A 19534-nucleotide genomic window follows, 5' to 3' on the forward strand; every position below is an offset into this window, starting at 1 on the left:
TCCCAAGCAGTTACTGCACATGCTTGTTGACTGTTGCAAAGATAAAAAAGATATTCTCTGTAAATACAGTTGAGTGCATGCTTGCAAATGTACACATCGAGCTACTGCTGCTCAGCTATGGAGTGGGTGAATTTTTTTCTAAGCTGAAGAAATACAATCAAGTCAAACAGGAGCATATTTCAGCTGAAGTGGAATCCACTTAAAGATCATTTACATGGAAAAGTTGCGCATGTTCAAATCAGCATGTGCAGCAAGGGCACGTTACCTAGACCAACATAGAGTCCCCAAACTCTCTTCACCGCGGGGAAAGCGTATGCTAGCGTAAGTAGGGCCTTTTCCCCTGCTCAGTTTATGTCGCTTTGGAATGGAGTTAAATCTACCTGTAAACGGACATCTTCAGTGCAGAATAACAGTGCCTACAGGAGGGCTTACAATGGCATGGCTGTAACAGTCTAAATAAGTAGCCCCTGGGCAAGTCAGGCTTGAAGCTGGAGGAGTCCTCTCAGCCAGGCACTTGTCCAGCAGCAAGAATCACCCAGGGGAGGCCTGAGCTGCCTCCAGTGGCAAAGGATGGGTAGGGTCACCACATCGTGCCCCCAGGCGCAGGAGCCGTTACAAAAGGGCCACCTCCCGCCCATTTCATGGCTGATAAGACAGAAGCAGTCCACACTGCATGACTAGCGGACAAACTTGTAAACATTCAGAATGATGCAAGCAAGCAGGGTGACTTACTGGAACAGTTACCTTTCTTTAGTAATACCACTGTGGCATCGCAGTTGCTGTTATCGTCCATTTCTGTGTTATTTGCTAAACCGTTCACCATATTTGCAGAGTTTTTTGTCTTCCTTTCGAAGCAGTGATGTATGGTTGCATTGTACCTGCACAAATGAAACAAACTCTAGATGTACCTTTGCTTCTTCTATGTGGATTTCTTGACAGTCTTCTTGACTCATATCCTGTGCGATCCAACTAAGGGAGGGATGAAAATCCCTTTGGTTTTACGGAAATCCAGCCACAGTATGCCAGAGCTCTAACTAAATTGTATACAACACAACCTCTCCGTACCCAGAAGGCTATGAAAGATACAAGACACAAACCTTGAATGACATGTATGCTTATATATATTCTGTACGCCAAATAATGATTTCTTGTTATCATCCAAATTTATTTTTTATCACATTATCACACCTGAGCATGAGTGTTGTTTTACCTGTGAAGACCCACCACAGAAACACGAGACCATATGCTAAGCTCCATCTCAACTTTGGGGGAAAACAAACAAACAAAATCTTTGCTTTTTATTCTATTTAGAGTAGCCAGGAGCTGACACAAACACGAGCTGAGGATCTCACCATGATACTCAAAGGCAAGGGTAGACCACTGTGAACACCCGGCTGAGGTCCCTAACCATGCCGACAACCTCCCCAGCTACATCCACACAGGTTTGAAACATCTGTTGACACTACAGCATTGCTTTCAGAAAAAAAAACCCAACCATTCTAGATTCAGACATTACAACTCTCTCCCTTGCAGGTCAGTTAATTGTTGCAAGGGTGAAGCTACCCTCCATGTTAAAGTTTCTAATTATTAGACGTGAGATTAATTCTGACTCGTGTTCCCTTCAACCCAGCCTGAGTGTTTTGCTGTTCTCACTGAGAATTGCTCTCACAATATTTACTCTATTCATCATTTCAAAACAAATCTCTACTCTTACTTGTTGAGACAAGAGCACTGGTGTGCTCGGCAGCTGGTAGGTTTTGTTGAATGTTCCAGTTTAAATCTGGGTTTCCTTTCCACTGGCTTTTAAAAACAAGGCAGGAGGAGGGGAACCAAACAGCAGAACAGACTAGCTTTGCTAGCATGAAGTTGCGTGAAAGAAGTTACACAGGTCAGATGCTCAGAAAATCAACGTTCACTGTGCTGTAGTTTTATCATGGGTCTCCAAGCAAGCAAGAACAAATTGCTGTGGAGTTTTGCACCCATAAAAAGTAGACTGGAATCTCCCAAGTGTTTATTTCTCAGTAGGGATGTCAAAGTGAAGTCAGAGGAGGCTGCTTTGGTGGGACTCAGGGACAGATTCAGTTCTCTGCTCTGCCACAGACTTGCTGCATTAGCCTTGGTCGGGTCACACAGGGTGAGATCTGTAAAGCATCATCCACCTTTAGATGTCTGATCCTCAGATCTGTACTATGGGGATAAGCAGCCCCTCCCTGCCTCATCAGGATAAATTACAGATAAGCACATGACAGGGCAAGGTGCTTTAACCTCTGCTCTTGGAGGTGCTGCTGGCATGCAAGCTGGGTGATGCAATGGAAACCCTGCCCGCAGCCTGTGGCTCTTTAATTACCTTCGCAACCTCTGGGAAAGCACTGGAGCAGGAAGCCTTACAATCTAAACAAGCCGAGGGCGCATTTGACTTACTTCATTATAACGATGTAGATGATATACATCAGCACTAAGACTAAGGACTCCCACCTGAAAACAAGAGCGACACATCAGAGCAGGGCACGGCAGTCAGCTCCCGAGTTCCCCCATCTGTCATGCCACGAACCTGCTGAACGACTTGACCCTCTCGGGCTGTCTTAACACACCTCTAGAAAAGGGGATGCATATAGAAATGTCTCACACACCCATGAGTGACGCCTCCTTTGTTTTCTTGACCTCTGCTCTGGTTTTACTCGGTGATCAACCCACCAGCTAAGAAGAGACTAAACCCAAAGTTCAGTGAACAAATTGCACACCCAAGGAACACCGACACTTCTGTAAGGACGATACCTGTGGGGGCTGTGGCACAGGGAGGAGAGCAGTCGTCCTGCTCTGCCTGCATGGGTGCAAAGCAGGTCACTGGGCTTTTTTGAGCATGCTAAAGCACATCGAGTGTGCTGAGACAACCCGAACGAGGGGCAGCTGCTCTTTCGCTAATGCTGATAAGATATTGTCAGTATTTTTCTCTGCTGTTTCTGTGTCAAACAAATAAAATTTGTATGAAAACAAGATAGAGTATGACTTATAGAACTTGTCTCTAGGTAATCTTTTTCATTGACCAGAATGATGTATTCTGCATAGCTTCCTATGGCAAACTGCTAGTCCTTGTGGAAATCATCCATTATCAGACTGCTATATACTAAAACTCATGGGCCATTTTCTCTTTAAGGATTTTGAGACATTGCACTAATCATATCAATATCTCATTCCCTACTTCTGGCAGTTCAACATCCAGCTTCCGCATTGATATGTTTTAGTTGAAGGGCACAGTCAAATACAATTGGGCCCCGAGTCAATTTTAGTTAAAAAAACAAAACAAAACAAAGAAAAATAAGCCATTGCAAAACTCTGTGTTTCAGAAATCCTTCTCTGAAATTAAACATAAATCCCCCAGTGAGAACAAGTTTAAGAAAACATGCAACCCAAAAAGCCTGACTCCCCCTAGTGCTTGTAATCTAAATAATACTGGCTGTGAGTGAAATCAAAGCTACCACTGTCACTCTAGAAGCCCTGAGAGGTGCTGAAAACAAAGCCATGAAAGCAAAACAGCAGAAAGTACACTTTTAAAAGTGTTTGAAGCCCTCCTAGACTACTATACCTATTGCAGCACACTTAAGCACATTAATGGGGATATTAACATATATATATATATATATATTTCTTTTATTTTTGCAAACTAGTCATTCACTCTTTAATATTACCTTAGGAGCTTTTGTTTTTTAAATTAATGAAAGTCCAAATACTGGAACACACTTACTCATGACTGCTTGGGTGGCCCCTTCCATTCCCAGGTGGCTCACATCCCTGGGAATGTGGGCACAGTGGCACCCAAGCAGCAGTCTCTGCCTCTGTTGAGCACATTGCCATCCTCAGGCTGCTGCAGGGTGGGCAGAGAGCACTGACTGCTGCCGCTGTGTCGGGAAACAGTCTGAGTGACACTCTGCCGCTGTGTCGGGAAACAGTCTGAGTGACACTCTCCTAGGCTTTCCTCTCTGGCTCAGAAAAGGAGTTATTCTAGCTCATCTTGTGCTGAGGTTTCTCACGCAGCAGGAAACTACTGCCTGAATTGCACCACAGAACTTTCTAGCTTTCTCCTCCTCTACTGATGCAGCCTACTTATTGCAGCTTTTGTGGTACAACTAGAAAAAATTAAAAGGGATTCACTTACCAGGAAACTTTTTCGTCATAAATAAACTGTGGAGAAAAGGTTTAAAAATAGGCATGTTATGCATGAAATTACAGCTGAAAACAGCTCATCACCTGAGCAGGGGACAGAGCGGGCAGAACAACCCAGGGCTCAGGGCAAAGGGATCAAGTGCTGGTCTGTTTTGGCACTGTTCTCCTGTCCAGCCTTTGAACTTTTCAACCTCTACTTCTTCTCATGGAGGAGAGGCAGGCAGGTATTCCTTCCCAAACACCACGGGACCCTTCCGTAACCAGGGCTATTGCCGCAGTGAAGCAGAAGTGGCGACAGGGAAAACAGGCCGCACCTGCCTCTGAACCGCGTGGCTGCTCTCATCAGAGACACAGCCTCTTCCCCAACCTGTTCTTGGGTGCTGACCGGGCCATCAGTATGCACAATTACAGCCAGCTCCACAGCTGCTGCGGCGTTTTGTCAGCCAAAAGCCAGGCCCAGGGCATTATTTCCTTAAGATCTACGTGGTCACCAACCATGCCCGCTGACTTGAACCGCTGAGACAATCACCTAGCACGCCTGAAGCCTTCACGGCAACGCTGCGCAAACCTCCTCAGGAGAGAAAAACATCTCTTCCTGCGTAAGACGCTGCATCTTGGGGAAGAAACAAGGCTACACCGGAGTGGGGAAGGGTCTCTGCCGCCCACCCTGGAGCGGCGGCCGGCAGGTGGCTGCAGCGCTCCGCGGCCGGGCCCTTCCCCGGGCCGCGCCGGCAGCGGCGGGGGCTGGCCGCACCCGCGTCTCCGCTTCTCCCTCCACCTCAGATGGGCACCCGCGGAGCGCTGCTCTCGCTCGGGCCGCGACCCACCGCCACGGCTGCCGCAGCCAGCGGGACGGCGGGACAGGGGGCCGGCCACGACCGGCCCAACAACATGGCCGACCCGCCATGGCAGCGCGGGGCCGCCTCGCTGGCGGGCTGCCGCCGGGGCGGCACACAGCAAGGGGCAGCCGCTCTGCCCCGCCGGCCTCGGAAAGGGGCCTGCTTCCCTCTCCGTCCTTCCCGAGCACCTTTGCCTGCGTTCGGCCCCGCGCCGTGCGAGGAGAGGTGGGCGAAATGCCCTGTGTGCGCGAGGGACCACATCCATGACCACATCCATGGCCGCGCACCAGGGAAAAGGGCGGGAAAGGGAAGGAGCCTCTGGAAGCACAGCGAAACCCTTCCCTTCCGCCATACAGCCTGCGAACAGCTGCAATTGTGTGCCAGCCAGCACTAAGCAGAGTGACATTGGTTACTGGAAGAAAATCTGACCAGAAATGTTGTGTGTGTTACAAGTTACAGCTCCTGGTCACCGTGATCTGATCTGACAAGGCCTGTTTTAGGTTACAATGTGTTGGTGTGATGGGATGTGAAAGCATGTGCATTGACCTTTGTCATTAAAAATAGCACCCATCCCACTTTTGTCACTAATGACTCTGACCACGTCCCTTCACGTTAAGATACATAAGCATCTTTTGCCTTTCAAGGGAAAGAAGGAGTAACAGTTTTGCCAAGCTCTACGAGAAGACAAAGTAGCTTTGCAATATTATTTTAAGGTTAAAAAAAAATAATCACAGGGCTGAATCAAGGTGAGGTAAGTATGGTAAGTGTAGTTTACCCACCTCTAATCTCTGTGATTTAGAGTTCACTCATTCTTATCAAATGGCCTGGAGCAAACAGGTGAGTTTATACTGCTTTGCTACGTATTACTGCAGCACTGCACTTCCTTTGCTAGTGGACACGGAAGGAGACAAAGTCACATTGATTTACCAGGCAGAATATCAAGCTTTTTAAAGTTGCTGAATCTCAATATTGACAGGAATGTATTTATTTCCCCTCAGGTGTATTTATGATCAGTAAAGACACCAGTGGAGTGCAACTTATAATACAGCACCCCAAGCTGCTATTTTAAAACACTATGGGAGCAACCTTCTACAAGCAATACAATCCCTCACAAAAGACGATCGCATTTCAGCTGCAGCAAAGCCTCAATGCCCTGATATGGCAAATTATCCCTATATGGCAAAGCATTTAAGCGCCTTCCAAAATTTAAGGCGCACAGAAATCTAACAAAGGGGAAACCGCACGCAGGTCATGCTATGCTCTGCGTGGAGCCTGTAGCTTGTCTCCCAGTTGAGGGACTGGAGAGCCAGTATTTGAATAACAATGTGCTGCCACCTAAATTTGATTCTGCCTTAAAAGGACAGGAAAGATGTGAGCCACTGTGAAGCCCGGGGTTCCTGGGTGAGTGAAGGGGAGGAGAAACTTCTTAAACTGAAGCAGAGTTTGACTCTGAAAAGATAAATCCTCATTTACCATCAAGTGGGGAGCAATATTGCATATAAAAGGGTTGGTAAATCAGCTGGGAGCTAAATCTTTAACCATTTAAATTTTTTTCCCTTCCTCCCATCTATCTCTGTTTTTCTTTAACAGGTGTTTTAAAGTTACTTGCAATGATTGCTGTGGAGTAACGCTGAGGGGAAGTGGGATGCGCTCCTCATCTCCCAAGCCACAATTAGCCACAGGGGAACAAGAGTTCTGGCAATGCCTTCAAGCCTCTACTAATGCCTGGAGTTGCACAGTCCTGTTGTACTGGCTGTGCGAAGGACCTTGAACCTCACAGCTCGTAAGATAAGCAGAAGAGCGGGTATACATATGGAGGGAAGCTAACCTGAGGCTTAGGGAAAAAATAACAGTATCCTGATATTATGGGGTACACTCCCCAAAGGAATGGACTTCTGCAGTTCTGTAATTATGAGGAATAGCTTATACAGAAAGTATAGGAGAAAAGTCTTAAGGATAACAGATACGTCTGTTCAATGAGCCATTCTACTTTCTCATTACATAGGATACATAGCTAGGAATTTAAGGGGTGCACTGGACACCATATGATAGAGAATGGTTCTCAACCAGCTAACAACCACAAGGATGAACTAGCCATGAAAAAAAACAGCCTTCTTAAGGAGTTTAAAAACCGATGACAGATTCAACTGATTTTTAACTTGTCTGCGACCATGAAATAAATGAAACACCCAATCCAAACAACAGGAGGCTAAATGCCAGGCAGCTGCCCACATCTGTGCTTCCCGTGGAGTAAACTAAGAGACTGCCTGCTAGATGTCTTTAAGCTCGTGCAATTTATCACAATTAGTGGGTGTGGCCAAGTTTGTTGTTTAGGAACACTTTTTGGTATGAGGCTACTGTCAAGCTGTCAAAGCAAAAAAAAAAGGTTTTTGTTTTGCAGCTCATTGTAACAGTTATGCAGAAAAGTTATTTTTCATCAGGTGCAAAAAAGGCTGACCTTGCAGTATGGGGAATAAAAGTACAAACAGGTTGAGGCAAACCCTCTGTTTGAGGTTAGACAGATATAGGCCTTTAGACCTACAGAATATGTACGGTACACAGGCACATGCAGAATGAAGGCAAAACATAAAACACTCTTGAAACTGCGACTAATAAAAGTACTGCAAACTTCAGAAATGTTGGTGTTCATCTTCTGACTCTAAAGTTCCCTTCTTACTTACATATGGAAGTTAACCTCACAAAATCACTCCTCCTTTCTTAGGGAATCTAGGGTCCTAGACTAGGCCAGAAAAAAAAAAAAAGGGTGGGGGAAAAAAAAAAAAGCAAAGCAGGAACTGTTACCAGGAAATAAATTTTTATATTTCCTGACTTTGTTTGGTATTGGTTGCAAAGGTAATGCTGAACTGACGGCAGTACCTTTATCTAAACACTTGTGCTAATATTTTTTTCACTGTATAGCCTGATTCTGAGAGATTCAGAGTACTTACTGAGCTAGATAAAAGCTGGAATAGGAGAAGCACTAAGAATTACTGAAACTGTAGCCTTCATTAGAGGATTTGCTGCTAGCATGCACTGAATGAGACCTGCCCCAATTATTGTGGAAGAGCCAACTTTAATGTTTTGGAGCTGTTGAGGATCTCTCTCCTCTGGGCACAAATGCTGCCTCCTTACAGGTCAGTTATAATACTTTTAGGAAGCCATGAGGGTCATTATCAGGAGCGGACTGACCAACACATCCACTCCAGAGCTGGTGGTGGGGCTGCAGCACAGGGTGTCAGCCTGCACCCTGGGGCTGCGCTACGACTGGGGCACCCCACTTCTCCCCAGCTATTGCCCTGGGCTCTGCGGACACTCCTTGATCTCCTACCCTTGGGCCAAGCTTTTCTACAGAACCAGGGAGATCACAAGTACATTTTTCCACAAGCACAAAACCAGGTGGGTCCTGGAGCTGGGGTCTGAGCTACAAGACTATGATTTCTTAGCAGGTTCCCTTTACAGGTGGCAATAGACATGTGGGCTTCCACAGAAAGAATAACCTTCAAAAACTTACCACAATGAGTGCAACAACAGACAGTGTATAGTAGATTGAATCTCTCAGGAGACTCCACGATGACAGTGCAACGACCTGGGAAACAGGCAAAGAGAGGATGTCAGCCAGGTTCTCACCGGCACGACTGCCACGCTAACAGTGTGTGCGGAAGTTGAGCCCGTCATTCTGTGTAAGCTGTCCCCGCGTATGCTAGGACATGAAGAGGAGACCCAAGCCAGGAAACGCACTGGCTTTTCCGTGGCTGCTCGAGCAACAGCCACTAGGGACATGGGTGGATGGCCAAATCTGAGGAGTAAAAGCTGTAAGGTTATGGGCAGCAGACGGCTTCCATGCAGTCGCAGACATGCTAAATTACCAGTGTTGTCAAAGCCATGGAAAGGGGAATGGAGTCCCAAGTACATAGGGATGACAGAAAAGTCTCCCACGAGCTCAGCAGGCTACCTGATCCCTTTCCCCTGCAACCCCTCCCGTACGCACACCACAGAGCCTGCAGCAGCAGTCCCTGCAGGCTGAGCTGCCCGCCAGGTCCGGCTGCGTGTGGCAACCGGAGGTGGCTGAACCACAGGCAGATGCAGGGTGGCCTGCTGCTGAGGAGGCTGTGAGCACTGCTGTTTGTTGGGGCAGCAGGAAGGGGCTCAGCTTTACCAGCAGGATCCTTCTGTGCCAGTGCTGATGCTCAGCAATGAGCGTCTTGATGGAGAATGATCACAGGAGATGAACAGCCCTATCGAGTCTCTGGGACAGGACGTGACCCCTCCTTCCACCTACTCCGTGGTTCCCAGGTTGGGAAAAATAAATACAAGGGACAGCTGTTGCCTAGCAATGTGGGTCCTCCCTATCCTTGTCCTACTATCACCTGCCTACTACATCTACCATGAGTCCAGCTGCTGGCATCTCATACACTAGGTTTCCAGGAATGGATGGAACTGCTGGATGATGGGCTTGTCTTTCTAAAAATGTCAACTTGACCCATTCTGGGGAGGATAACTTGGGCGGATAACTTGGGCAACAGAAGTCGCACTGCAAAACAAGAGTCTGACAGCATGGCACAGCCAGATCCCCAGCACACTGATAGCCTGAACTTCGGCAGAGCCACGGCTTCACCCACCGCACTGACAGGTATCACTGCAGCTCCGCATGCATTTGCAGAGGTTTTAGGACAAATATGCAAGTTAACACTCCAGCAAAGCATTAAGAACAAAATCCAGCAATTCATATGCAACAGAGGATAAAATGGGATTGCTGTGCAGTTCATGTCACTTGACACCTTCCAAAGGCACAGAAATGAGGACGAATAGTCACTGTAGGCTGAACAAGCCTGCAATTCAGATCTTAGAAGAAAAAAATACCAGTGAGTAAGTTAAAGTTAGACTTCAACTTCATTAATAGTATTCAAAAGAGCAGATTAAAAGCAGTCATTTGGTGGTAACATCTTCAGTACGATTACACTTTTTGCAGCCCTAGGAAGTCCTGTCAGTAGAAGCTTTTCCTCAAATCTTTACTTCCCATTTCTGGAGTGCATTTCAAACACCGTGGGTCACATTCTTCACAGGTGTAAACCACCAGGAGGCAGATGGGAGATGGCTAATTTACATTGATTTGGATCTGGCTCCTGAATGTGTAAATGAATTTCCTGACCACATACTCCAGTCATGCTGGTGCATGAATTCAGTCAAATAAACAGTAACTTCATTTTCACTTCTATGATATCTAAAGAAAGGTCCTATTTCAGACTGCTAGCAAAAATAGTTTCCCAGATTTCTCTGCATGTTAACTCTTATAATACTGGAATTTTCCAGAACTGCTAGCAAAACAAATGCTGTAAAAAGATACTGACCATTATACTTAAAAACCTCTGCAGTCTCTTCATACTATGGCTTTTTAAAGTGGATTTAATTTATACCCAGTGTAAAGTCTCTTTATGCAGTCACTGACATGTAAGAAACTCCCATCTAAAATAAAAAAGCAGGCCTTTAAAATCCTTGAGTCAGATTAGATTTATACCAGCTGATGATAGATTTCAATGCATGTAGGGACAGATGAATACAGATGCTTTATGATGGAAATTTCCAAATGTAGAAACCTGGAGCTGGGTTCATAATTCTATTCAGAGATCCTTAATTAAATCTCCCATCTTAGAGATAGTGGGCCCCTTCATTTTGATTGAGGAATTTTTATAAGAGTTTATAAAATAATTTGACATTATTCCACTCAGCTTTTATGATGCTGCTTAAGGTCCTATGCTCTTTTCTCAGCATGGATGCTGGTGGGGATTTTATAGCTGTAGACTGAACTCTGCATAATAAAAGTTACATTTCCGAAACAAATGACAAACCTCCTATCACAGAATCACAGAATGGTAGGAGTTGGAAGGGACCTCTGGAGATCATCTGGTCCAACTCCCCCACCAAAGCAGGTTCACCTAGAGCAGGTCACACAAGAATGCATCCAGACGGGTTTTGAATGTCTCCAGGGAAGGAGATTCCACAACCTCCCTGGGCAGCCTGTTCCAGTGCTCTGTCACCCTCAGATTAAAGAAGTTTTTCCTCATGTTCAGGTGGAACTCCCTGTGCTTCAGTTTGTGCCCATTGCCCCTTGTCCTGTCACTGGGCACCACTGAAAAGAGCCTGGCCCCATCCTCTTGACACCCACCCTTTAGATACTTATAAGTGTTGATAAGGTGAGCAGGCTTGCTGGCAACTGTTGCTATTCTATGTAATAAACTCTGTCCTGGGTATAAGGGGTGTCACCATGCAGCACAGCACAGCACACCTGTGAAAGCAAGATGTCCCAGTTACTATGAGTCAAGCTAGTATCTCTCCTGTTCTTTGATATTCTACAATAATCTTGAAGGTAGTCTGCAATATTTTTCCAGGGAATTTTCCTCAGACACCTGAATGAGCACATTAAGATCCAGATGCTTAAATGCAGCTATCTAGCAGGGATTTAGCACACAAAAGTCATAGACCAAGATACTGTAGGAATGGCAAGGACTCTTGCGTTGATTTCTGATTGGATCGAGGGGAACATGCTCTTGCCTGGAACTTGTACAGGCTGCTCACATTTCACAGGCATCCTATTAGGTCTCCCTGATGCAGTAACTACGGGTCAATTAAATCTCAGCTCTCCTTAGGGCGCAAGTCATTTAACTGAAGTCTTTGAACCATTTGATCACTAGGAGGAACAATCTGATACAGGAAAGCCACGCACATAAGGTAACCATGCACTGAGGGTAAAAGGACCTAATTAGCAACAAGGGAAATGGCAGTACTTTCAGCCTGCTGACAAGAATCGTGTAGTCTAGTTATAACTGTCAAGACCTTGAATGCCTAAGTTGTGCTATACAGTCTTGCAGCAACCAAGGACTCCACACAAATCTTAACACACTGGAAACCACTTAAATTACAGTTTAGCAGGCTAAGGCAGAAAGGAAACCAGGGAAGCAATCAGCTTGGGTAAAAACATGACCAAATTTGAGTTTTAAATCAGCAATACTGTAACCCAGCGGAGAGATGGTCCTTTGGGAGCTGAGCATAAGGAGGGAGCTGTAAAATCGCTGATTGTCAGGTTACATGTTTCAAAGGAGGAACAAATCCCAGACAAGCACTCATTAGCCCTCTCTTTACTACACTGGGGACTGAATCTGGCATCCCCAGAGCTGAAAGGAAGAGCTCTTTAGTCCAGGCTTAAATGACAGCAACCCCTGATGAGTCCACCACAGATGACGACCCACAGCGCACATTCACCTGCATGCCGCAGCATCATTCCTACGGGCAAAATGACCAATATTAGGTATTTGGTTCCTCACTGGTAAACTTTTGCCCTGCAAACTCATCTATAACATTTATTACTCAGAATGCTTTCTTCCCTTTTCGAAGGATTGGAGAGCAGAGAAATCAAGATTTTATCAGTTCCAGCTCAATTTCTGCAGTTCTTGGCTCCTGAAGAAGCAGCAGCCCCATGGAGCATACGCAATCGCTTCCATCTAGCACACACATGGAGATAAGCCACCAGGGAGAAAAATCACTGAAAATCAGACACTGGCACCTGCTGCTCTTGGCACCTGAGTTAGCTCAGGACACCCAGGGCCTCAGTGGCAATATACTCCATGCCCCATCCTAGGGCTTCAGCATTTATCCTCTATAAAATTGACCCTTCTCTCTTCTGCTCTTCCAAATTATTTCTCTCCCCTTAGCAGTGTGGAAACTCTTCTCCTACCCAGAAGTGACCTGGTGACAGAAGCCATCCAGCTGTTTGTTTTAAAGCCTGCTACTTGTCTGCTCTCCCCATTATGGTGATGGGCCTGAGATGAAGTGTGTGATGCAGAACATGGCTGCCACTACCTTAGTAAGGATGTTTGTGCTCGTAGTGGCAGCCATGTTCTGCATCAGACATGTTCTGCTGCTCTCAACAAAGGTGCAGGGCAGTCCAGAGGAGTAAGCACTGCTGGGTATTTTATCTGCTCAACTTTTCGGGGGAAGCATGTTGGACGTTATCTAAGCACATCCACGTTCTTCAAGGATCTTTTTCACTCTGAATTGTTCCAGGGCTTTTCCTCCTCTCATGGCCTGTTGTTTGCTTGACAATTCTTGGGCTGAATGATCAGCTACAAACACTGCCTGGAAATGCTAGGTTTTGGAAGCAATCTTCCTAATCTTGTTTCTGTATTACCCTCTGGCACAGAAGGTCTAGATTTTCAGGTATTAAGAGCTAATAACTTAATTTGTAATGTGGAGAGGCAGGAATGCTTGGGTGAGGGTGTCAAAAGATTAAAGACAATCCCCACAGAGATTAGCCTTAAGAGTCTATGGAGATCAACAGAGACGTGCTGACAATGAAGCTACCACTCAGTGCCTCACAGCTGGAAGCATCTCCTTCATGGCTGACATGCACATGGTGTTGTTGACTCCTTACGTGTAGTTTGGTTCACTAATGTTAGATCTTGACAGAGAGGTTGCTGTTCAGTAGAATGCGTTTTCGGGCAAAGATGAATGTTTCTCATGAGTTTTAAAGGGAAGCAGTACAATGTCTCCAATCCATTAGACACAGTTTTAATACAAACATATCTCCTACAGCACTGCACCACAAGTATACGTTCCTTAGTGACTGACCATGGTTGCTACTTTGGGTATGCCTTCTGTGCAGCTCTGGGGTCCAAGGGTGCTTCCAAATTTAACACTGGTCTGGAATTTTACTCCACAAAGTTTGAATGAGGCTGTACTGAGAGCCATGAAGCTCTTTTCTAGAGAAGCAGCTTCTTCTTTTAATGGTCAGCTACAGCCTGAAAGATGACTTACCTGGCAGTAAGTTGGCAGAACTGTAGAAAGAGACGGCCTTACCTGGCAGTGCTGCAAGACAGGCTAAGAAAAGAGGCAGCACACACAAGCCCCTTTTCCCTGCTGCTGTCTTTTTTCCCTCCTCAGAGATGGGAAGCTGAGGGAATATGTACCACTGCCAGGCTCTGCTAGGCTAGGGATGAGAGAAGCAGGCAGGCAACTGGGTGGTTCACAGCAGAGGCTGATCCCTCAAGCTTTCATTCACAGCAGAGCCTATCAGTTGAAGTATCTGAGTCACAGCTGAAAAGAACTAGGAAGGAAGAAGCTTCAGGGCGCATACATGTTTTGCTGTTCACCCACTCAGATGCAATACATGCATAGTTCCAGAATGCGGTAGTGATACTGCCTGGTATTGTGTGGACCCCATTAACAATGAAATCAGCATCCAGAGAGCCTGCTTGGGCTCACACAGCCTACCATCACTCCAGTGGGTTGAGAGTTTCAGGAAGAGAATCACCTACAGTCCACTGTGAAATCTTCACTTCTTGATGGGTTTCATTGTTGTCATTAACTGCATTGGTAGTAACCGTGATACTAGTTGAGGTTCGATTTTACTTGCTCTGTCTGAATATAATGGCAGATGTCTTAGCAATAAACATCATTAATGGATCTTAATGACCTTATGCAAATCCAACCAATCATCCTGAAGTCACAGCTGCTCAGCCAAGCCAAGCAGAAAATTAAAATATCTTCCATGAAACGACAGAGACACTTTCTCTACCAGGTACTTGGGAGAGAGGGAAATGAGTTGACTGCACACAGCAAAACCTGCGTACAAGGACGGATCATCGCATGCCAGACATCTATGTTAAAGATAGAACTTTGCTTCATTTGCAAAATTAAAGTTATAAGCAGTTTGTTATCTGTGTCAGTGCTGGGTAGAAATAAGAAGAAAAACTGCTTCACCATGCTTAGGTAAAATTTAATAGGTTTCAATGCCTTTTATTTGGTTAAATACAGTCTGAGGTGCATTCTGAAAAGTCATAGCAGTGACGCTTAAAAAATCATGGAGCTTTTCTGGAATACACACAAACCTCTGGGGCAGTCTCTTGAAGTCATTAGGTTGTTATAAAGCCTGGCACCAACTAGCCAGGGCTGCTGACCACCACAGAGATGGTGTCTCTCTCACACAGACAGAGCTCTCCTGTGACAGAGCTCTGGCACCTTCCTGGGCACCTACATCTCACAGGGGGTGAACACCGACAGTGCCCAACCTCCCCCATCAGATAAGCCACCAAGCTACCTCCAGTGCAAGCAGAAGACCACGAGGCGCCATGGCTCACTCCTGGTCCCACTCCTGAGACCCTGCATGCATCTGTGTGTGAATATATGGGCAGCTGATGAGTTGCTCCCACGTGTCGGGTGATGGCAGGTGAGTCTTTGAGCCTTTGAAAGTGGTCCAGGCCTAGAGTTGGTGGGTCAGCTCATGCTTCCAGGGACAACTTGTGAGCCACATACATCACTGGGCTGGTGGCCACAGCAGACTGGTCTGTACAGTCCACACCTTGAAGGACCCATCCCATGACTGCTGCACCGAGCTGAAATACCCCTCATAACACAGCAGCTCAAACCAGAGAAGTTAAGAAGATCCCTCCAATTTTGTGCTGCTCCAGCATCTGCCAATCTGTATGGAAAAGCAAGAAAAGCCAAATTCTTCTGCCTGTCTTGACAGCAGCCTGGGAAATCCTGACTTCTGAGAAGCCGAATACCCCTGACTGCCTTTGGTGAATCTGTCAAGGGCCTCACTCCCTGGGACAGATCTGACAGGGACTGATCTCTCAGGGCTTCTCCATTTCCCTTGACAAGGCACAGGCTCTGCCTTTTAACTTTGCCATTTATTACATTTTAAGAACTCCTTGCTCAGCTTGGCTAATTACAAGGATTCTGCCACCTGCCTATTCATCCTCACTGGTCACGATATCAATGAAGCATCATATATTAATGTGAAAGAGTGACACTACCATATTTGTATTCATCTCTATATTAAATTAGGCTGTAGATCCATCTAAGACTTCCATCAAGAAGCTACTGCATAGCCTCTGCGCATTTCCTGGGAGACATATCCACACATATTATACTAAAGAAGAGAGCTAGCCTGGAGGGTGAGGTGTTCGCCTGGGACTGAAGCAATACAATCCTTGTTCTGCCCCCAGTTGTGTGGCCTAAGCTCAGGTGAGCTAACTAAGCACTCTCCCTTGCTTGTACAGGAGATAAAAGATTTTTTTTTGCCCACTAACAGCACTGGAGAATAAATGCATGTGGGACCACACAGGGCCGAAATCCTTCAGAAGTGGGGGACCCACAAATGTCACAGATACACACTGACTGAGTTGTTGCACGCTGTTCATTTCTCACTCATACCCACTTCGTTCACATGCAACTCTGTTTTGATTGTTTTTCTCTCGTTTTATCTCTTTTTCTGCCCTAGTGTTAATCAGCTTACCAGCATCAACTTCGTTTGCTTGCTGCTGCAAAACATTCATTAGCCTGCCCAGTAGTACTTGGAGGCCTCATTTTCACCAGCACGATTCCCACAGCAAAACATGGGGTTGTGCCTGAGCTAAGGGGCATGGGCTAAAAAACCCATATCCAGGACTTTGTATGGTTTAGAGGGTAGTGTGTTCCTGCTGGCCCTTTGACCCACTTTGTAATCCAGACACAGAATCAGCCAAGCAGGTCCAGCAGGATCTCAGAGGCTTCCCGTCAGTCCTCACGCATCCGAGGTTCACAGCCCTCACCAGCGAGACGTTTTTCCTGGCGTCCCAATTGCATCTTCCTGTCTGCAGCCTTCATCCATGTTTGAAGTGTGCCACTTGACTTCTGTCCGCATCCTTCTGCACTGTTGGCCTTTTGGGGATACTCTTCCAATGCATTTCACACCTTCTCTGAGGTCTCTTCATCCCAACCAAATCTCACTCACCTGCTTAGTCCCACCAACCAGGGTCACAATCCTTCCTGTTACTGAAGACAATACATCCTGCCAGAAGGGCTGGCAGAGTTTCTGCTGGCTCCAGAGGTGGCTCCTCAAGGATATGGGCAGGGTGGAGGCTGGTACTCACTGTTGCAAGGCAGCCCGCAGCACCTGGCAGTGCTTGGCCACCAGGAAAAACAGCAAATGGAGAGCTAAAGGGGATATCTGTGATTCAGAGGCTGCAGCCTTTGTGCTGTTTGAAAGGTCATGACCAAACAGAAGGTGGGAAATAGCAACTGTGTGTTTAATATTCTGCACACACTTTCTCCCTCTCTCACTGTTAAGTATATCAGCCCTATAGCAATTGGAATGAAGATATAAGGCAGGAAGGAATTTCTTAAGGTAATTACTGCCATCTTCCAGCAGTGTTTACAAAGAGAGGAACTGCCTGACCATCAGGACCTGCAAGTTAATTTTCACAAACCTTCCCTTGGTTTAGGCACCCTTACATCCTACCTGCAACAAGCAAATCAATCAGAAGCTAATAATCATTAGCTGCAAAGCAAATACAGGACAGATCACAGGGAACACTCTTCCCCCTTGCTGCTCCTCCAGTGATCATCTGCCAGACTCAGACATTAACCTGTGAGTCCATCATGCTTATTCCCACTTTACGGTCCCTGGAGGGAACAGAAATATTGGTGAGAGCAAAGTCCAAACGCCTCTGGATGTTTTGCGAGGAGCTGGAGTCAGAGAGCTGCAGAGGCATGAGAAACTGCAGCAAAGGGAAAGCTCTCCACGCAGGCTAGAGCCACCTCCTGCTCCAGCTGGGACAGCCCCGTTGCGCAGGTGAAGGACAGGGGAGGCTGGCTGCCAAACTGCCAGGCAAACACACAGAGGACTATCTCATGACAGCACAGCAGGAGTCCCTGATCCCATGTCCCCTCTGCCACAGCTGAAATTTTAGACAGATTCCTGCATGGAAAGCCACTGCCACCTGTGCAGTCTTCCTGGGAAGCCGGCAGGCAGTCAACATCAGCCAAAGGCTCCTGCGCTGTGACTAACAGCACAGTATGATGTCCTGGACCGAATGCTAGGGCGCAGATGGAGATGCTCCCTTCTGTACCCCATGGTGATGTCTCCCTGCTGTTGACAAGCTGGGGTCATGGCTGTCCCAACATCCCAGGACACTGAGTATCTGGCTCAGTCCCCTGACCACAATCTTTATGAGTACCTCCTGGCAAAGACATCCGAGTCCTGCAACGTAGCATTTGGGCTTGCTAGGGGCTTTGACCAATACTAAACACCCCTTCCAACTGAACTTAAACGAAACATAAAATAGCATGGGTCAGGCCAAAAAAAATCCAGGCCTTAAAATACATGTCTCTAAGCCAGTAATTGCTGAGCAGCTCTGATCTAATGGACTCACTGGGAAGAAAGCTTCCTTCCAATTACCAGCCTCCTAATTTTACCACTGGTTAGCCATTCTCTGCAGAGTTCAACCGTCGCTCTGGCTCCTGGTTCGTACACTGCGGACCAACTCAATTTATTCTCATTATTTCACCAAGAATATTTGCTTTTTTAAGCAGCTCTTGATATTTTCATTACTGCGGCAGCAATCCGTCTCCGTGACATTCTCAGAATGGAAACAGTGGACACTCTCCAAACCTCACGACAAAGCCAAAAATATTTCCCTGCTCAATTGGTACTCATAATCGTTCATGAGTTATTCAGATCAGCGTGTATTTTTTGCTCAGATTCCCGCAGAGCCAAGGCAGCAGGACCCCAAAGACCTGCATTTGCAGACGTCTCCTGGACCACAGGCAATTCTGTGCAGGATTCGCAGCAGGATTCAAGGACAGCTGTAGACATGGTACAGGAAGGCGTGTATTGGGTAAACATTTCCCAGTCTCCTCAGACTGACTAGCCCTCGTCAGACATAAAACCAGATTTTGTGATTTCCCTTGCTTTTACACTACAAATGACTTAAGAAAAAACCCTACTAACGGTAAGTCCACAGCATTGATCTGTGTGTGAATTTTGACAGAGAAAACTTGACCTCAAATGTTGACAGTGTTCAGTGGTAATTAGGAACTAGACTTGTTTTGATGCTGATAGGAATCCATTTTCAACTCTTGTGATTGACTCCCCTATTTGTATCCTACTACTGAATATAACTCTGCGAAGAAGGTTTTGAAATGCTAATATGAAAAAATCACAGCAATTTCTATGATGGCCAGACCAGTCCTGGATCATTCACCAGCAACCCTGGCACCCGATCTGCCCATTACACCAGTCACCATCACATCTTCCTGAAGTGAAAGACAGTCTTCTATGAGTACCTCATGTTGTCCCTGGGCCTGAGATGAGCTTCCTATAAACACCCCACCAATACAAAACCCTTCCTGTGCCCCACAGCCCATAAATCACTCATTACGTGTTAAGCAGCTGCGTACACATTGCCGCTCCATCACGGTTTCCTTGTGCTTTCCCATCTGCCTGCTCGGTCCCTCCTGTTGTCTCCCGCCACACACTCTGATAACCACTTTCAGGCTCAAGAACTACGTTCTGGCTCTGTATTTGTGTAACACACAGTATTGTGGAGTTTTAATCCACGACTGAGACTGCTAGGTACTGTCACAAGAGCAACAAGGACCCTATGAGGAAAAAAAAAAATCACAGCAGTCCAATCTCACTGGCCTCACTGTGTGGTTTCTGGTTTGACGCAGATGCAGATGCCAGGCCCCTGACACCACAAAGTCTGGGCTTGCATGCC

The 19534-nt window shown here is 46.4% G+C and overlaps 1 protein-coding gene across 1 annotated transcript in view; it reads right to left on the reverse strand.

The window, feature by feature from the left end:
* The window catches only part of SLC24A3 (solute carrier family 24 member 3), a 59364-nt gene that overhangs the window by 21423 nt on the left and 18407 nt on the right, over positions 1–19534 (reverse strand). Inside the window, exons 4-7 of the mRNA XM_086460753.1 lie at positions 8512–8586; positions 4154–4179; positions 2422–2475; positions 733–878 (exon numbers count right to left, since the gene is read on the reverse strand). Of these exons, the coding sequence (XP_086316879.1) occupies positions 733–878; positions 2422–2475; positions 4154–4179; positions 8512–8586 (301 nt within the window). The remainder of the gene's footprint in view (positions 1–732; positions 879–2421; positions 2476–4153; positions 4180–8511; positions 8587–19534) is intronic.

Source organism: Leptosomus discolor, chromosome 2 (assembly GCF_034619465.1).
Source record: "Leptosomus discolor isolate bLepDis1 chromosome 2, bLepDis1.hap2, whole genome shotgun sequence".
NCBI lineage: Eukaryota > Metazoa > Chordata > Aves > Leptosomiformes > Leptosomidae > Leptosomus > Leptosomus discolor.